Source organism: Marmota flaviventris, chromosome 7 (genome assembly GCF_047511675.1).
Source record: "Marmota flaviventris isolate mMarFla1 chromosome 7, mMarFla1.hap1, whole genome shotgun sequence".
NCBI classification, from domain to species: domain Eukaryota; kingdom Metazoa; phylum Chordata; class Mammalia; order Rodentia; family Sciuridae; genus Marmota; species Marmota flaviventris.
In genome coordinates, this window is record NC_092504.1 from 115,849,806 (window position 1) to 115,868,217 (window position 18,412).

Below are 18,412 nucleotides of genomic sequence, written 5' to 3' on the forward strand. Positions count from 1 at the left end.
TCTTATAAGAAATAGAATTCTGATTGTAATAAAACTAACTCATATGGAGCAATTAATTATGTGCCAGACACTTTTGCCAGTACTTTACTCTTAATTTCTCCAGCGATGTTATTGGGTAGCATAGTAGTAGTATTTCCATTTTACAGATGGGAAATTGAGGCACGCAAAAAAAAAATCACTCAAGATGACACTGCTGGTAAGTTGCAGAGAGGTGCTGAAGAATGATATTCTGGCTCCAAATTTTATATCCCTGCCTACTATGATGAGCAGTTTCTTCCTGTTATGCACAAAGCTTGTTTGATCTCTTTTATTGATATACTGTTCCTACCCTGGCAAAATGAACACTGTGTATGTACAACTGCCTAATTCTAGGAAGACACACACACACACACACACACACACACATACACACATATGTAACTATATTTTTAGAAGTTAATCTTTTGGGACAAAAGGCATGTGAAAATTTTTGATTAATTTACTGCTAAATTGCATATCAAAAATTTGCCTCCATTTGTACACCAATCAATCTTTAGGTCGTTCCCTCATCCTTTCAACACTGAGACTTGTAAACTAAAATTTGAACTAATCCATTAGGTGTTACAGAATATCACATTGTTGTATGACTAGCACTTCTTTAATTATGAGGCATAATGAGGATCTTTCTTGTTTGTATTTATTGACCCCAATATTTCTTTTATGATGAATTGCTTGTCAATGTGCTTTGTCTATTAGGTTGTTCATTTTCTCTCTTGATTTAAAACAGTTCTATTTATAAAAATAAAATTATCCTTTAGACTAACATGTACATTGCAAACTTGTTCCCAATTTTCATTTATATTTTGACTTTATGCTCTCTCTCTCCTATGTACATATAAACATGTACCATATGGTATTTCAAATTATGGTACCAAATTATAAATACTCTTAGGATCCCTGAATTTGGGTCTAGCTTAAGAAGATCTTCCCCAGTACAAAGTTTTGTTTCGTTTTTTCAACTTTTTAAAAAATATTTATTTTTAGGTGTAGATGGACACAACACAATTCCTTTATTTTTATGTGGTGCTGAGGATGGAACCCGGGTGGGGAGTGCTCTACCGCTGAGCCACAATCCCAGCCCTCAAGTTATCCATATAGATTTACAATGGCTCAGAGCAGAAACTCTGGACCTAAACTATTTGGATTAGAAACAAGAAGAAGAAATTGTAAATTCATAATTTTACAGGTATGATAATCAGGAAACATTTCCTATAAAGATGTGTAAAGTATTGATACTGCAATCAAATCTACACTCACATATCCTAACACTGCTCAAGAGCAGAAGACATAATCTTTGAAGAAAAATAAATTTTTTTATTGATAATAAAAAATAGGTTGACTGAGAACACTTTTCTTAAAATTTATATCAATAGTTTCACACAAATAGATAAGATATTATTATTTACATTAAATTATTTGCCATATTTGCTTTAAGGAAAAAAAAAGTCTTCTGAGTCAGTATGAAGAGTAGTAGGGACATCTACTGGTCAAATAAGGAAACTCACGAAGTCAGCCAGTCTAGTTAGGTTTTTGGAGGCTTGGGTTCCCTCGAAAATCCAATGAAATTTATAGATCCCTTGGGACGGGAAGACAAACAAACACAAACAAGTTTCCTATAGAAATACAAAATTTGCCTATGATATATGTAATTCATGGATCCCAGAACAAAATAATAGGGCTACATGAGCTCTAAAATAAACTTGCATGAAACAATTCATAAATTCAAGAATTTTTAAAAGATCAAAGTCTGATGCAATTTACTTCAATCATTAGAATATTTTTCTGAGTCTGGGTTTATAACTTAAATGTTTCCAGAATGATAAAAATCTAACAGTTTAACACAAGTAGACAGTTATTACATTACCATAAATATATTACTGTTTCTACAGTTTTTATTGACATTTAAAACCATGTTCTTAAAAAAAATAAAATAAAATAGTGTTATTTTCTATAGTTACTACTGTCTATAGGTAAGGTAAAATGATTTAATTCTCCGAGTATGCATTTTATAATCATGGAATTTTCTTGCAAGGTCTACTATCACTGACCACTTTTACAGAAAATAATAGGTCAAACACACTTAAATTCAGAGATGACTGTATTTTCAAGTAAAAATATGGCTTTCATGCTTTTAATAAATTTTAAAAATCATGAATTTCTAAATGAGATCATTGATTGACATTACTATACTTTTATTAGATTTTTTTCCTCCTTTTCAAAGTACAAGCAGTATTTTCTGGTGACAAGATCTGAAACTTATCATAGTTAAGGAAGAAGTAGGACCAGTGAAATGTTTGTATGTTTAAGTTTGCAAATGCCCAACTGCATCATTTTTTTTTCCTTTTACACAGAAAAACAATTGCACATAATTGATCATAAACTGCAGATCTTATCTAGGTAGGAAACAAAACAAAAATACCAGTACTTGGCATCAGGATGCCTCTAAATAAAAATAGCTATGATCTCTGATTGTCTTTCTCCCACCAGCTTTGAAAAGCTGCGTCCTGGAATTGTTGATACCATATTAACCAGCAGACAACTAGGAAATGACCAAGACTTTGTATTCTTGAGATATTAAAAGAAATCTATGCAGCAGAAAATAAATTTGGGGTTTTGCCATATGCTGTTAATGAGATTATTTTTCACACCTACACGTCAAAATTTCTCAAACTGAAAAAAACAATTCTGCAACATTTATTCAAGAAGTGCTTTTGCACTGCGTCAGAGGAACTGCTTTTAGGCACCAATACCAAAACAGTCTGCCAGCCAAGTAGCGGAACCAGCGCCAAAGAGACCCCAAAGGCAGCAAGACCTTTGAACCCACAAAGGTTCGCTGTTCTGATCATCCCTAGAATTGATTTCTTAAGATCTGTTAATTAAAAGCATTAAATTTCCGAGAAATGCACCATCAAGCAAGAGTAAGGCCGAAAACATTGTTGTTGTTTTTTGGCCCGGGGATGGGCGGGGGAAGATTCTCAAGAAGGAAGAGGGAAACCCGCCAGTCAAGCGCTTCCAAGAGTCTCCGCCCACAGGCTCTAGACCCCGCCCCGGAGGCGGGTCCGAAGAGGAAGACCCGCCTCTCGACCCCAGAAGGCTGGTGCGTTACTAGCGCGCGTGCGCGAGCTTACGTCACGTCCGGCGACAGGGCTCCGGATTCCGGAAGAGGCTGAAGAGTGGCGGCGGCTGTTTCTGCGTTGGCGATAAGTGTTTCTTCGTTATCAGAGGGGTCAGATAAACGGAAGCGTCATGGTCGAGGTAAAGTGACGCTTGGGCACTCAAGAGTTGTTAGTCTCTGGGCTTTTTTTCTTTGGCATTGTTCATAGGGGGTGGAATGTGCTGGGAATATGGGGCGAGAAGAGGCTGCGAGGGTAGACGTTTTGACCGAGGCCGAGTGGTCTCTTTTTAAGGTTTTCTGGGGAGGGAGGGAAGCCAAGTGAGAATCCGAGTCGCTGCTTCTGTCTGGGCGGGAAGCCTGAGATAATTCATCCAATTCTTATTTGACCCTTGGGATCCAGCACTGCCTTCTGATGATGCTTGACCACTGGTACTGCAGTGTTAATTGATTGTGTCCTAAAGACTTGAGACCTTCTCTATTTTAGCGTTCAATTCGTCTCTCATTTCAGCTGTACTGCAGGGGTCCTAAAGACTAGAGATCGTCTCAATTTTTGCATTCAGATTTTATGTCTCTCATTTCAGCTGAACTGCAGGAGCCTGCCATTCTTGAAATTTTACATCTTTTCCCTAGCTTGAACTCCCATTCAGACAAACAGATCTTGTTTGTCTTATCTCAAATATTGATTCCATCCACTCATCTCCGTATCCTGCATTTATCTTAATTCAGACTAGCTTCATTCATCTTTTGCCTGGATTAGTGCATTAGCTTCCAGCTCATCTCCCTTCTTCCATTTTTGTTCTCTTTGAAATGTGAGTTGTTCATGTTTTGCAGGAATTCCTTTGACTCTGTTGGTAAAACAAAAATATAGGCTGTGTAATGGTCTGAAAGACCTGAGCTGATCTGAACTTCACCTACCCTTGCAGCTTCATCTTATAGGACAACCCACCCTCTCAGCCAATGTACACAGTTGTGCAGTGTTTCTTACTTTATTTCAACTGTTGAGCACCTTTGCAGTCTGCCTTGATTGTTCTTATGTTTATACTGTAATTTTATAATCCCTTTGTCCTTTCAGCAGGGATTTCTCCTTCTCTACTTAAATATCATCGAAGAGATACCTCAATTATATTGAGTTCTTCCTGTGTTCTCTGACTTAGCCCCTTATTTGTCTTCATAGTACTTTTCAAAATGCTGAATTATTTTACTTATTTTTAATTGTCTGTTTTCTTTTGAACACAGGGACCATTATTACCTTTTCATTGTTCTCTGGGTAACTTCTAGCACAATACCTGCAAGATATATAAGTACAAACTCAATAAATATTCATTGAATAAATTACTAATCCCAGACATGACTCAATTGCTATACTTAGGGCTCTGGCCAAAGAGGAACTTTCTCCTCTTCTCTGAACTTGACTCCTGTAGCTTGCTACAAATAGCAGTGATGCACTCAATATGTATAAAACTTTTTACATATTGAAACATGTAAAATGTAAAAGTAATTTTGCTTAATTTATGATATGGGTAATTTGTTGCTAAATGTGCAATTACACTCTTTTCTTCCTAGGAAGTACAGAAACATTCTGTGCACACACTTGTGTTCAGGTCACTGAAGAGAACCCATGACATGTTTGTAGCTGATAATGGAAAACCTGTGCCTTTGGATGAAGAGAGGTAGGTATAGTTCTTTTTCAGTTTCTAAAATATTTAAAATTCTGATATTGATGGAAGAAAGCAAGGAGAGGAAGACCTTTAAAGGTCTTAAAATACTATTACACATAGGTTATCTATCCAATAAGAAGTGATGTTCTTGCATAATTTCAGCTGATTTAACTTTTTTTTGCCTTTTACAATAAAATCTCAAAATTAATTAATTGCATTTTACAAATATCCAGTAATTAGCAGAGCCCCTTTTAGGTATTTTATCTTATAATCAATCACTTTGTATGTGCTTTCAGCTTCCCGCTGCTCTCAGAGCCTTGCTGAGCTGAAATTGTACCTGGCCAGTACCTCTACTCCCATCTTTTCTCGTTAGTATGATGAAGATTTTTGAGTGGTGGCATATTTTTGGTTCTACATCTCCAGCTCCAGTCTGGGATTGCATTATGTGCAGTGTTCCTTCTTTGCCCTTTACCCTTCTGTTAAAATATTTAATTCCTCAAACAAGCATTTATATTTAACTTATAAGGTGGACTATAAAAGTAACATAAGTGCATTTCTTTTTAAAATATTGAACTCATTAAGTGCTTTGATTAGTTCTAACTGAACTCTTTAGACACATCTAGTAAAGTTTGGTACAGATGGTTTAAACTATTTTTAGATTTAGACATTAGAAATAAAGTATATTGACTTTGAGGTTTTTAAAGGATATATTAGTTTCTGTATATCTTTAATTATTTGGATCCTTGGGAATTAATCATGAAAAGTTTTGTCTTTATTAAGTAACTAAAATATTACTCAAGTTTAATGAATGTTGGTGTGATACAAAAAATAAATTTATGTGGTGTGGAAATGCACTTGAAAATGTTTGACTCTACTATTTAACTTTAAAATCTAATTAGAAACTTTTTCTACATGATTACACAAGCCTAAGCTATTTAAGTACTTGTTTACTAGCTTTTCATAAACACATTGGTGAAATATTTAAAGTATTTAAGGATATATTTTATGTTTATAATTTTTAAATAGTCACAAACGAAAAATGGCAATCAAGCTCCGTAATGAGTACGGTCCTGTGTTGCATATGCCTACTTCAAAAGAAAATCTTAAAGAGAAAGGCCCTCAGAATGCAACGGATTCATACGGTCATAAACAATATCCTGCCAATCAAGGTAAGTATAGTATAAATCAGAAATGACAGGACTTATGTGAATTTTTTAAATATAAAAACAAATGTCTTATTAGTGCTCCTTCTGAAAGCATTTATTATGGTCACACAGTATTATACCAGTATTAAGATGGAAGTTTTGACTTGCCCATGAGAGTCGTAGCTTAGATTATTGATTGATCACTTTTTTTCTAATGGGAAATAAAAGCGTATAATGATGGCAGAAATGTGTTGGATGTGCAGACGGTCACAATGGAGACTAATGGAGAAAATTGAAGAATATTTCTAACCTATAGGAAGATCATTTATCTTAGCTATAATTCAGAAAGATGAAATTAAGTATTGAAGTTGTAATGAACAAAGAGGATCTAAGATTCTACATAAATTAAAATTGGAGAGCTGGGAATATAGCTCATTTGGTAGAGTGCTTGCCATGCATGCACAAGGCCCTGGGTTCAATCCCCATCACCGCAAAAACAAACAAATGAAAAACAGAAACACCGTTGCTGTTTAGCAAATGCATGAGCTTTCTTGATCTCTTACCAGCTAATGGACAAGGAAATAACCAAGTTTTTGGTTTATTGAGGTCAAAACAAAACTGATGAACTTTCCTTATTTTTGAGACTTAAGTTTAGTTGGGAGAGGAAAAATCCAGTTAGTAACTTAATATTATTGATATATTCTAAAAGATCATACTTGAATGTAAGATAGATTCACTATCAATACATATATTTTCTTTTTTGTTGTTTTTTTCTTTTTTAGGACAAGAAGTTGAGTATTTGGTTACAGGTACACATCCATATCCACCAGGACCTGGTAAGTAAACTTTTATGTATTGGAAATAATCTTATTTTATTGCTACATATTTTTAGGCACCATGCTAGAATTTCAAAGGCAGTAAGACTGCTCTAGTTCTAGACCTAAGTTTTTTACCTGAGTGATTTAGACAGACATGCAACTATGTAAACATTAAAAATGATAAAAGTGTTGGTACAGAAGTAGGTATGATTAAAAATTGCAGTGTGTGTGTTTGTAGGTGTGTAGATGGGTTGGCACATAGATGATATGGACAGGGTGGAGGACAGACAATGCGTGGTATGTATAGAACGGAAAGTGCGGGGGGATTGGGTGCATCTTATAGTAACTTTCATTCTTAGAAACATGAGTATTTGAGTAGCTGCTTAATTTTTTTGCTTTTGAAAGTAATATCTGAATTTTAATAATTTAAATTACGAAATTGGGCTATTTTAATACCAAGCTGCTTAAATTAGATCAAATTTAGAAACAAAGCAAGGCTTAATCAAACTTGTTGTAATATCACTGCCTGGAGATCACCAACTAGTGTCTTTTTCTCTAACAGTTTATTTTAAATATATATATAAATGAGAACAAAAATAACTACTAAGAAGAACTGATTTTATTTTTAACAGGAGTTGCTTTGACAGCGGATACTAAGGTCCAAAGAATGCCCAGCGAATCAGCTGCACAGTCCTTGGCAGTGGCATTACCTTCTTCCCAGGCCAGGTATCAGATGTTATGCTTATAATTACAAAGATTGAAAATATATTTCACCATTTACATTTTTTCAGAGTTGTTTATAACTGTATATTTTATTTTGGCACTTTTCACAAAAATTTAAACTGACCATGTGACTGAGGCATTAATTACTTTTATAATATTTCTTTTGCCTCAAGTCGTGTGACTGAGGTATTAATTACTTTCATAATATTTCTTTTGCCTCAGAGTTGAGGGAAATCGTACTGCACCTGGTGGAACTGAATATCGACATCCTGGGGCTTCTGACCGTTCACAACCTACAGTGATGAATTCAGTAAGATTCTCTGTCATATAGCAAAACAGGTTTCTAGCTTTTGGAATGTTACCTTGTTACCTTTATTCCAAAAGTTTTCCTTTAACTATTAGAGAAATTAACACTTTCTTGGAATTTGTTCCTATAAATAGCAGCTTGAGATAGTCATTAACATTTCTTTGCCCTAAAACTTTGGGTTTTAGTAAATTAACATATGTTTTAGAATTTGAAATCCTGTTACATCCATTATCTACTTGCACATTGCACGAAATACGTATTTTGATTAAGACAATGTGATTTTGGTATTTACTATGCACTATTAAAAATACAGGAAGTATTATCCTGAAATTTGTGTTACTTTGTGCTAATTATGAAAGTCTTCTTTCAATTGAACTTTAAATTGGTGTGTGCTTAAAGCTGAGTGCTAATAGTGTGGTAATATTCTTGGGCTCTACAACTAGCATTTTATAAATGAGTGTGTAGAAATTGGTTTATTTGTAAGTAAACAACAATTGCTCTTAGTGAAAATAGTTGTAGGAAAAAATAACAGAAAATGTGAAGCTATTTTATTATGTGTCTTGACGTAAGTATGGGCTTTACAACTATATTATATTTTTGTTTTTGTTTTTTTCAGTGTAGGAATCGAACTCATCAGTTTTTTATGAATTCTGTTTCATATGAAGTGAATGAATTTGTGATGCTCACACCACATGTTTTCTTCATTCTCATTTAGAGCAGTCTTTGTGTTCAAGCTCTCTGCATCTTTGGGAGGATATAATTTAAACTTCTTGAGGGCAGAATTTTATGTTCTTTTTTTTTTTTTTTTTTAAATTAATGTACACTAACAATAGATGGTACAGGTTGAGTTGCCCTTATTCGAAGTGTTTTGAACCAGAATGTTTCAGATTTCAAACTTTGGATTGGAAATATTTGTGTAGCCTTTACCTGTTGAGCATCCCTAATCTAAAATTTTGAAATCTAAATTCAATTTCGATTTCAGAGTATTTTGGATTTATGGATTAAGGATGCTCAATCGGTATCAGCAGTTTACCTTTAAAATAGTATTTAAGTGCTTATATTTAAAGATGAATAGAAACCCATGATAAAAGCATTTTGCTGTTCATTTTTCAGCATGGGCACATATAAGTTAAAGAATTTTTACATAAGGTCAGTCAGCTAGAAAATGGCATAGCTGAGTTTTGAACTCAGAGTGATGTCTGCTCTTAACTAATACTCTGCCTCTCTGAGGTTTTTTTACTTGCTTTTAAAAATGAACATACAGAAAATAAAGTTCTGAAGTAGGAGTCTTAGACTGACTTTTCAGTTGAATATGTTAGGTGTTTTTCTCTCATTTAAGGGGAAAAATTTTCATAAATCCCCTTTTAATCCATCTTTTAATTAAAAACCAAACTTTAAATATGACTTCTTTATTGATAATGTAATCTGTTCCATATTTAGATGGTTATGGAAACTGGCAATACTAAGAACTCTGCGCTGATGGCCAAAAAAGCACCTACAATGCCAAAACCCCAGTGGCACCCACCATGGAAACTCTATAGGGTGAGCAAATCTAGATTTTATTCCACTATGTACAATATCATTGCTTTCCATTTGATGAGAGCTGAAGAATAGAAAAAGGAGAAGGAATGAATATGAAAATAGTAGAGTGATCTGCGGTGGGATGAGAAGGGGCTTTTGCACTGTTAAAAGATATCTTGAGATTTCCTTGGGTAAAAGGTATACTAGTATTTTTTGTAAAGTGCAGTATAAAATATTGACAGAAGGCTACTAAATGTGTAGGACAGGCAAAATAAATATAGGAAAATATTTGAAGTATTTAACATGAAGGCTGAGGAATAAACACCTTATTAGTGAGTTTTTGTACCTACCAATTATTCTTTCAACTGCAATAAATTAAAATAACTCAGAATGTACCAGATATAAAATAAAATTTATATAATAGGAAATGTACAGCCAACATGATCTTATTTTTCAAATGATCACATTGTAAGAGACTTTTTTCTTTCGATGTATAGGTCTACTGAATTTTAACTGATATATGGGTTTGGGTAACCACTGCCATGATCTGCATCAGCTCAAAACACCACTGTGTTGTTCTTTTCGTCATACCCTCCTCCACACCTGGCAATCACTGATATGTTTTCTATCACTGTACTTGTGTCCTTTTTACAGTGTCAGAATGGAATCATACATTATGTACTCTTTGAGACTGTCTTTCTTTCTTCATTCTTTGCCTTTGAGATTCATCCAAGTTATTGTGTGTGTTAGTAAAGCATTCCTTTTTTTTTTTCTTTTGAAGACTATTATTCCTTTGTATAGATGTACCGCAATTATGTACCCATTCACCTATTGAAGATAAGTTAATGTTGCTCACTCTAAAATATATTGTCAGATAATCTTGTAAACATATAAAGATGCTGCAGTTCAAACCCAGGTTGTGGTTAAAATTGAATACATTTTGACTAATGTGTAGATGATTCTGCCTATTTTACTTTTTCTTATTCAGGTTATCAGTGGGCATCTTGGTTGGGTTCGATGTATTGCTGTGGAACCTGGAAATCAGTGGTTTGTTACTGGATCTGCTGATAGAACTATAAAGGTAATAAGAAAGAAAAGATAACAGGACTTTGTGTTTGTTGCAGAAGTTTAAACTATTTTAAATTATTTCCTATGGCAGGAATTGTATTGCAAGCCTTTATTTCTTGGACTTCAGCATGTAGTCTGTAATAGTAATAGTTTGAAATAAATATCTATTTGAAAAGAGACATTTAAGCAATAGGGGTTTTATCCTAATCATAATAACCTAATTCCTTAATACTTTAAGATTTTTTCCCTGGTTACAAAATTAAACCAGGCTAATTTATAGAATATGTGGAAAATTTATAGAACTGTGAAAGAACCACACATAATCCTATAAATATCAGATATTTAGACAAATTTAATTTTAAAAAACATTTATTTCTGTGTTTATATACATCAGTACATTTACTTCTAAACTTTTTTCAGGGTGTTAAGGTATAAATATGTATCTTTTAAAAAATATTTATAACTTTGTATCTGTTTTCATTTAACATTATATCAAAGCCATATTATAAAAAGTCTGTATCTTTTTAAATGGTTACATAATATATAATTTTGATATTCTACAGTCTGTTTTCCTATTGTTGGACATTAAAGTTTTTATTTTGATGATTTTTATTATTAAAAGTGGTGCTGTATGGGTCTGGGGTTGTGGTTCAGCAGGAGAGTGCTCACCTGGCATGTGTGAGGCCCTGGGTTCGATTCTCAGCACCACATAAAAATAAGTAAATAAAGGTATTGTGTTCAACTACAACTAAAAAATAAATAAATATATATATTTTTTAAAGTGATGCTGTAGTTAGCCTTTATGCATACGTGTTTTTCTGTATTTTATTTTGTTATGGTACATTCCCAGAAATAGGAACATCAACTATTTTTGAGGATATCCAAAGTATAAATTACTTCCCAAATGACTTGCAGCATATTTCAGAGAATCCATTCCAGTCCATCAATTTTGTATTCTTTTATCTAATAACATAAGTAAAAAATGGGTATCTAGTCTTTTTTTAAGTTGTTCATACAAAATTTCTATACAAATTTTCATTTATTTGTGTTCATTTTTTTTCAGTTGTCCTTTGCCAACCTAATACCATGTTATTCATACTTTTATTATCAATGATATATTTTACATATTGTTTAGAATGTTAGCCTTTACCTCTATTGCAAACATTTCTCTAGTTTGACAGTTTGAGCATGCCTTTTACATTTTCTTTTATTTGGAAAGGATCATTTTTCAAATTTTTACTTTTTATGTATATGTGTGTATATATTTGGGGACTTAACATTAGGATTCTAAATATTTGCTTTGGGTTAGCCAACAAAATGAAAAAATATTCTTTGATTGCAGATCTGGGACCTGGCCAGTGGCAAGTTAAAACTCTCGTTGACCGGACATATCAGTACAGTGCGAGGTGTGATAGTAAGCACAAGGAGCCCATACCTGTTTTCTTGTGGAGAAGACAAACAAGTAAAATGCTGGGATCTTGAATATAATAAGGTACTCTTAGAGTTAAGTATTGAAAATACTATGAGCTACTGTTTATTTTTCTAATTTTAGAAAATTTTACTTTATTGCCTTATCTTTTAGGTTATAAGGCATTATCATGGACATCTGAGTGCAGTATATGGTTTGGATTTGCATCCAACAATCGATGTGCTGGTAACCTGTAGTCGAGATTCAACTGCCCGGGTAAATGAGTTAAAGCTGTGTGTTTGTAAACGTATTGCATCTTGTCATATACATATTTGATATCAGTCTTATATTATTTGACAGAGCATTAAAAATAATTGCTGCATTTGTCAATACCCTAGTCCCTCCTTTTCTTGACTTATATGTGTTTTTTTTTACCACCTTAGGCTTCAGTTCTTTGGCCTTGCATTCTCGTTTTCCAATTTGTCACAACTGTTGTCCATTATCTTTTTTATTCAGTAGTTCATTATGCCCATTAGTCTTTCAGTACCCTTATCTTTCAGCTTTTTATTTTCCCCTTGCAGCTGTTTTCTAGTTGTATTCCCCGCCTAGCTTATAAATCATTATCCTTCTTGTAAGCATTTTCTTTATGATATTGAGGCACAGTTATCTAGTAAATTCCCAGCCTCGAATTGATCTGGTTATCTGCCTGAGATATGAATACCTGTTCTTTTTAACTGTATGTCTATTATATTTTTATAGATTTGGGATGTGAGAACTAAAGCCAGTGTACACACATTATCTGGACATACAAATGCAGTTGCTACAGTGAGGTGTCAAGCTGCAGAACCACAAATTATTACTGGTATGATAAGATACTTTTCATATTTATAGTCTGTTCATACCAAATATGTTATAATTGTACATATACTTCTCATTCATTGTGATTCTTTTTATTGTGTTTGTGATATTTTTGTATTATATATTTTAATCGTAGGAATTTGAAATTTCTTATTAAGACTTCTTCTAGTTGTTTTTTACTTCATACTTTTTACATATTTTAGGGTATTTCATACACAGAATTTTGTAACATCCAACTAGAAAACTTTTTAGTGTTATTTTATAGTGCCAAAATTATTAGTCTAGGAAATTAAAGTTAGAAGACAAAAATACTCTGAGATCAATAACCTTTAGAACTGATGTGAACCTTGTATTTGTTAACAGTGGATCATTAAAAACTAGAAAATAATTCCTTCACCTAACATTTTTTTTAAAAGAATTAACATTTAAAATCAACCTTGAGTTTTGGAACTATGATGAAATTAGCCAAGAGATGATAAGACTTTCATTTAATATGTATATATTTGTGGAAGAATGCTTCATATGTTGTCATATATCACTTTTGCTTCTTTTTCTTGGTCTATGTTTTGGATTTGTGTGTATTTCCATTACAGGAAGCCATGACACTACAATACGATTATGGGATCTGGTGGCTGGAAAGACAAGAGTGACATTAACAAATCATAAGAAATCAGTCAGGGCTGTGGTTTTACATCCACGACAGTAAGTGTGTTTTTTTTTTTCATTATCTTCTCTTCCATCTTTATGCCTTAGTATAGTACTGAAATAACAACTTGAGCACTGCTTTTGGCAGTCATGTAGCCGCTGTCACCGTCAGTCCTGTTTCACTTGTGGACATGCATTTCTTCAGTTTTTCTTATGTTAATTATTTTGCTTTATGCCCTAAATAAAATGAGGAAAGCCTTTTATACAGTCACAAATACTATCAAGTTAGACAATATAAGTATATCATGGACAAAAGGTGCATATCAAAATAGAAAGTAACATTGGCTGGGCATGCTTTGCACATAAATGATATTAGACTTGAGAAACACATAGAATGATTTAATTCTTAAGAAGTTCAAGAAAGTGAGAACCATGAACATTATAGTCAAGCTATCCACAGAAATGGCGAAGAATATCACATCCTAGTGTTCATCATATCAGATCACTCCTGACATTCTTCTGTTTGTATTTATATTTTTTCTTTTCCCTTTCTTTTCTAACTCTTCCTTCCTCCTGTCCTTCCCTTTTTCTTCCCTTTCCCTGTTTTCACTCATTTTCATCCTGTCCTTCACTTCTTTTCTCCTCTTCTCTCACTATTTCTTTCTCTCCCTTTCTCCAGAATTGTTGCTCACTCTTTTGCCTTTTTTGTGAAATTAGGTATTTGCATATTTATTACTCTTGATGTACAGCCCTAGGAAAATGAAAGAATAAAACATAAAATTTGAAAAATTCATTTAACTTGAAACAAGTACCTTGATATTTTTGCATGTTGATATGACACTAATATTTTGCTAAAATTGAGCTGGGTGCATGGTGGCACACGCCTGGGACTACCCAGCTACTCAGGAGGCTGAAGAAGTGGGAGGACTGAGGCCAACTTTAGCAACCCAGTTGAAGCACTGTCTGAAAAAATAAATAAAAAGGGCAGAGGATATAGTTCAGTGATAAAACCACACATTCTGGGTTCAATCTCCAGAACAAAAAAGAGTGCTAAAACTACAGATATCAGTGAATATGCATGGGAAATTAACTAAGCTTTTTAAAACCCACCATTTTGTTTAGCTTGATTTACGTTGCCATTAATTCGTTTTGCTTTTATTTCAGTTACACATTTGCATCTGGTTCTCCAGATAACATAAAGCAGTGGAAATTCCCTGATGGAAGTTTTATTCAAAATCTTTCTGGTCATAATGCTATTATTAACACATTGACAGTAAATTCCGATGGAGTGCTTGTATCTGGAGGTAACATAAGATTTTTATAATAAATGTGTTTAGTTCATTGTTTTATTTTTTAATCAATGAATGAACATTTCTAAATCATCAGAGATAAGTATTATAGCAGAACTTGCCTGAAGAGGGTATATTTGGATGTGTACGTGTTTGTGCCTATTCAGAATATATGTAGTATATTTCACAGTTAAGCTCACTTTAAGTTCCCCTGTGATAAATCTAAGTTAGAGACAGGTTTATGATGAGAATTGCATGATATTTGGTTGAGTATTCTGGAATTGACTGTCAAATTTTGTGGTGCTTTTTAAGATCTATGATAAAATTAAAAACAGATGAAAGTAGACAAAGCAGTATTAAGAGAAGTTTAGGTTAATTGTTGGTCAAAGGATACCAAACGTAACTAACTAGATCTTTTCCTTTAAGCTGACAATGGCACTATGCATCTTTGGGATTGGAGAACTGGCTACAATTTTCAGAGAGTTCATGCAGCTGTGCAGCCTGGGTCTTTGGACAGTGAATCAGGAATATTTGCTTGTGCTTTTGATCAGTCTGAAAGTCGATTATTAACAGCTGAAGCTGATAAAACCATTAAAGTGTACAGAGAGGATGATACGGCAGTAAGTTCATTGTTTTACATACATTTAAAGTAAAATAACAACTATACAAATTTAGCAAGGGTCTTAATTTAATTATCAGAAGGAAAAATAATCTTCATGGTATTAAGGTATTTGTCATCTTGAATAGTGTCTGCTCCTAGATTTCTGTATCATTTTCATTGATTTAAGTGAATATATCACTTCAGTTTTTTTTTAATTTTTTTTAGTTGGTGATGGACTTTTATTTTATTCATTTATTTATATGCAGTGCTGAGAATTGAACCCAGTGCCTCACACATGTGAGGCAAGTGCTCTACCACTGAGCCACAACCCCAACCCTGAATATATCACTTTACTTTTATACCAACTTTCATTTTTACAGTTACTAGGAAAATGGTACACTAATAATAACAAATACTAAATTGCGTGGAAATTTATTCTAGAATCACAAGCTTCATGCTACTATAGCTAAATGAAAATTTTATTTTGGATGAGAAACTACAAATTTATCTTTAATGAATGTATTCACTTTTTGTTACACTTGGATAATGCCTAAAGTTTATTAGCTATTCCTAAAACCATTAATAACCTGCTAAATATGTAGTGAAAATAATATGACTTGGAATAAATACATTATTTTTGTTAAAAAGGAATTCTGTTAAACATGAATTCAACTAATAGCACTTTAATTTATTTTTTACTTTTAGACAGAAGAAACTCATCCAGTCAGCTGGAAACCAGAAATTATCAAGCGAAAGAGATTTTAATGTGGCATTGTCTTCATGGTGTTTTTTTTTTTTTTTTTTAAGCTTGGCATTGATGAGGATGTCGGTCATTTTGTGTTCTGGCGGGAATATAAAGCAGAAACTCATTTACTGGAATCATTGCTGCTTAATATTTTACAATAAACTGTCCCCTATGCCCCCCCCCCCGTGTTTTTATTTGTAAAATGAACATTTTGTGATCCTAGAAAGTAAGATGCAAATATCAAGCACATGGAGGTTTATTAGACATGACTGTTCTAAAGACAAAATTCTTAATAGTTTTATTAAAAAATCTCTTTTAAAAATTGTCTATTATAACAACACGTTTTGAGGGGAGCAGGTGTTTTTTACAATCCTTTAAAAACTGATAATTTGGGATTTAAAATTTTCAGTCTTAATTTATATATGTTCATTTCAAAAGCAGTTTTTGAGTTTGTTCTTTAGAATTCAGCAGTAGATACTGTTCAGGGAAAGATAAGATTTATCTATCTCTAAAACTTCGAGTTTTGCTAGCTTACAGAAATGCTGCAATACAGGTGGTGTAGGTGTAATGCTGGAGGAACACTGAGTAAAAGGCTATTCATCTTTCCCAGAGAGGCCTGGGGAAGACTTCATTGAGGAAGGACCATTTGAACTGACCTTGAAGTCAAGGAGGGCAAAGGAAACAGTGTTCTAAGCTGAGGCATTAACTGGATGAAACCAGATGCGGGAACCTGAGTGGTGTACTCTAGGACAGATTGTCTGTCACAGTTGACTAATGGGATACAAAGCTGGTTCGTGTTAGGAAAAGCTCATGGTCTGAGTTTGGATTCTATTCCACAAGCAGTAGGAGACCAATATTGTAATAGAAACTTAGGGAAATAACTATGGAGATACCACTGAAGATACTTAAAGCAGTAGCAAGGGGTACAATCTTCTGGAGATTGTATAGGAAGGTGTTTAAAGTTTCTAATTCTTATATCTCCTGGTAAATAACAAATTTTATAAATCCTGCCCTTGAGGTCCTGATTCCCCATCAGTCAAGATTTGTCTCACTTCACCTATGATCAGAAGATTGTTATAAGAACAATCAATTTAAAAAATTTCCCAAGTTAAAAAATTGCACCATGAGTTCAAACATTTCCAGACTTTACATATCCCATTTGCATGCTGTAGGTGGGAGAATAATTGTAACACTCTTTAGAAGTGTAGTTTTTTGTGTTTATTGAGAATATTTGAATCATTAGCCCAGTAACTTCATTTCTAGGAAACGGCCTAATAGGAGTAACCTGACAAGTGTACACAAGGAAGTTCATTGCACCTTTGTTCTTTAATATTAAAACTAACCCAAATGCCCTATCATTAAGGAGCTAGTTTAATAGATATGATCCTCCAACTTATTTCTTTGTATTCATGAAGAGAGTGAGGAACATCTAGACTTACTAGGGCAAGATGTCCAAAGTTTGCTCATGTAAAAGGAAGCTGTATATGCATTTTTGTAAAATAATGAACACTAAAAAATAATGGGAAAGTAGCACCAGGTTGTTAACAGTGGCTTTGTGAAGGAGTAGAATTGGGAAATTTTCATGACCTGCTTTATATATTTCTATAATGTTTTCCTTTTCTATAAGCATGTATTTTGTAAACTTAAATAAAGGAAAAAAAATAAACTAGTATCCCAGAGAGATTCTAATATGCTTTCTAAAAGAAGAAAGATATTGCTAGTACAAGAAAGTAAGATAGCCCATACTAATTTGCCTAGCAAGGTTTCAGCCTCTGTGTTTTAAGTTAGGAACCATTAGCAGTTTTAATGAACATTGAAATCTAAAGAATTTATGCTATCCTTTATGTGTTGCAAAAGGTGTTGTAAAAAGTTTGCTTACCATATGAAACTCAAAATTTTAGTCAGAATTTCATGTATATGTCCCTCTCAACCTGCTTGGTATAACTTCAACTAGAGGTTTAACCCAAATCTCCTACACTGCCTATGTCATATCTATACCTAAGCTACAAATATTACCTGAGTAAAACAGCTGTGCTAGCTGGATTCATTAGTGATCTATGACCACATGCCATCAATGATGACCAAATAATACATTTCCATTTTAAAAGCTTTCTGCCTCCTATTAAAAAGATGAGCCATCAGCCTACTCTTGCCATGTATGTGTGCCTACTCAAGGACTTTGCCCCCATGATTAACCATTCTCTTGCACCATTTAATTTCCTCTGTATCAAATGATCTTTATCAGTATAAAAATATAGTGACAGTCTTCCAGAAAAAAATAATGATTGTTCTTATGTGCCTGTTTCTCTTCACTTATAGACAAACTGCTTCACTTTTTATAGACAAAAGTTTAACTCATCTCGTAATTCCTCAGTTTTCCATTTTCTTCTAGTACAGAAATAACAAAAATAATTTGTTCAACATATAAGGAAAATAAGTTGGTAGAAAATAAGGAAAAATAGAATTAGTAAA

At 33.4% G+C, this 18,412-nt stretch overlaps 1 protein-coding gene across 2 annotated transcripts; it reads left to right on the forward strand.

Annotated features, from left to right (window-relative positions):
* Nucleotides 1-3,184: 3,184 nt before the first annotated feature.
* Plrg1 (pleiotropic regulator 1) lies at nt 3,185-16,121 on the forward strand. 2 transcript variants are annotated; one of them, XM_027926733.2, is made up of 15 exons: nt 3,185-3,294; nt 4,718-4,824; nt 5,839-5,981; nt 6,740-6,793; nt 7,408-7,501; nt 7,721-7,808; nt 9,246-9,347; nt 10,315-10,407; nt 11,737-11,886; nt 11,977-12,078; nt 12,562-12,664; nt 13,254-13,362; nt 14,470-14,609; nt 15,021-15,214; nt 15,901-16,121. In XM_027926733.2, exons 1-15 carry the CDS (start codon nt 3,286-3,288, stop codon nt 15,958-15,960), a joined length of 1,548 nt encoding a protein of 515 aa, XP_027782534.1. In that variant the 5' UTR covers nt 3,185-3,285; the 3' UTR covers nt 15,961-16,121. The 2 variants fall into 2 exon arrangements, with proteins under 2 accessions (XP_027782534.1, XP_027782536.1); XM_027926735.2 differs by lacking the exons at nt 3,185-3,294; nt 4,718-4,824 and adding an exon at nt 5,107-5,180.
* Nucleotides 16,122-18,412: the final 2,291 nt, after the last annotated feature.

Bases quoted from the DNA above. Each gene is read 5' to 3' on its own strand.
- Plrg1 (XM_027926733.2), top strand. The intron at 12,079-12,561 runs GTAAATGAGTTA...ATATTTTTATAG, and splicing joins GTCGAGATTCAACTGCCCGG to ATTTGGGATGTGAGAACTAA. The intron at 14,610-15,020 runs GTAACATAAGAT...TTTTCCTTTAAG, and splicing joins TGGAGTGCTTGTATCTGGAG to CTGACAATGGCACTATGCAT.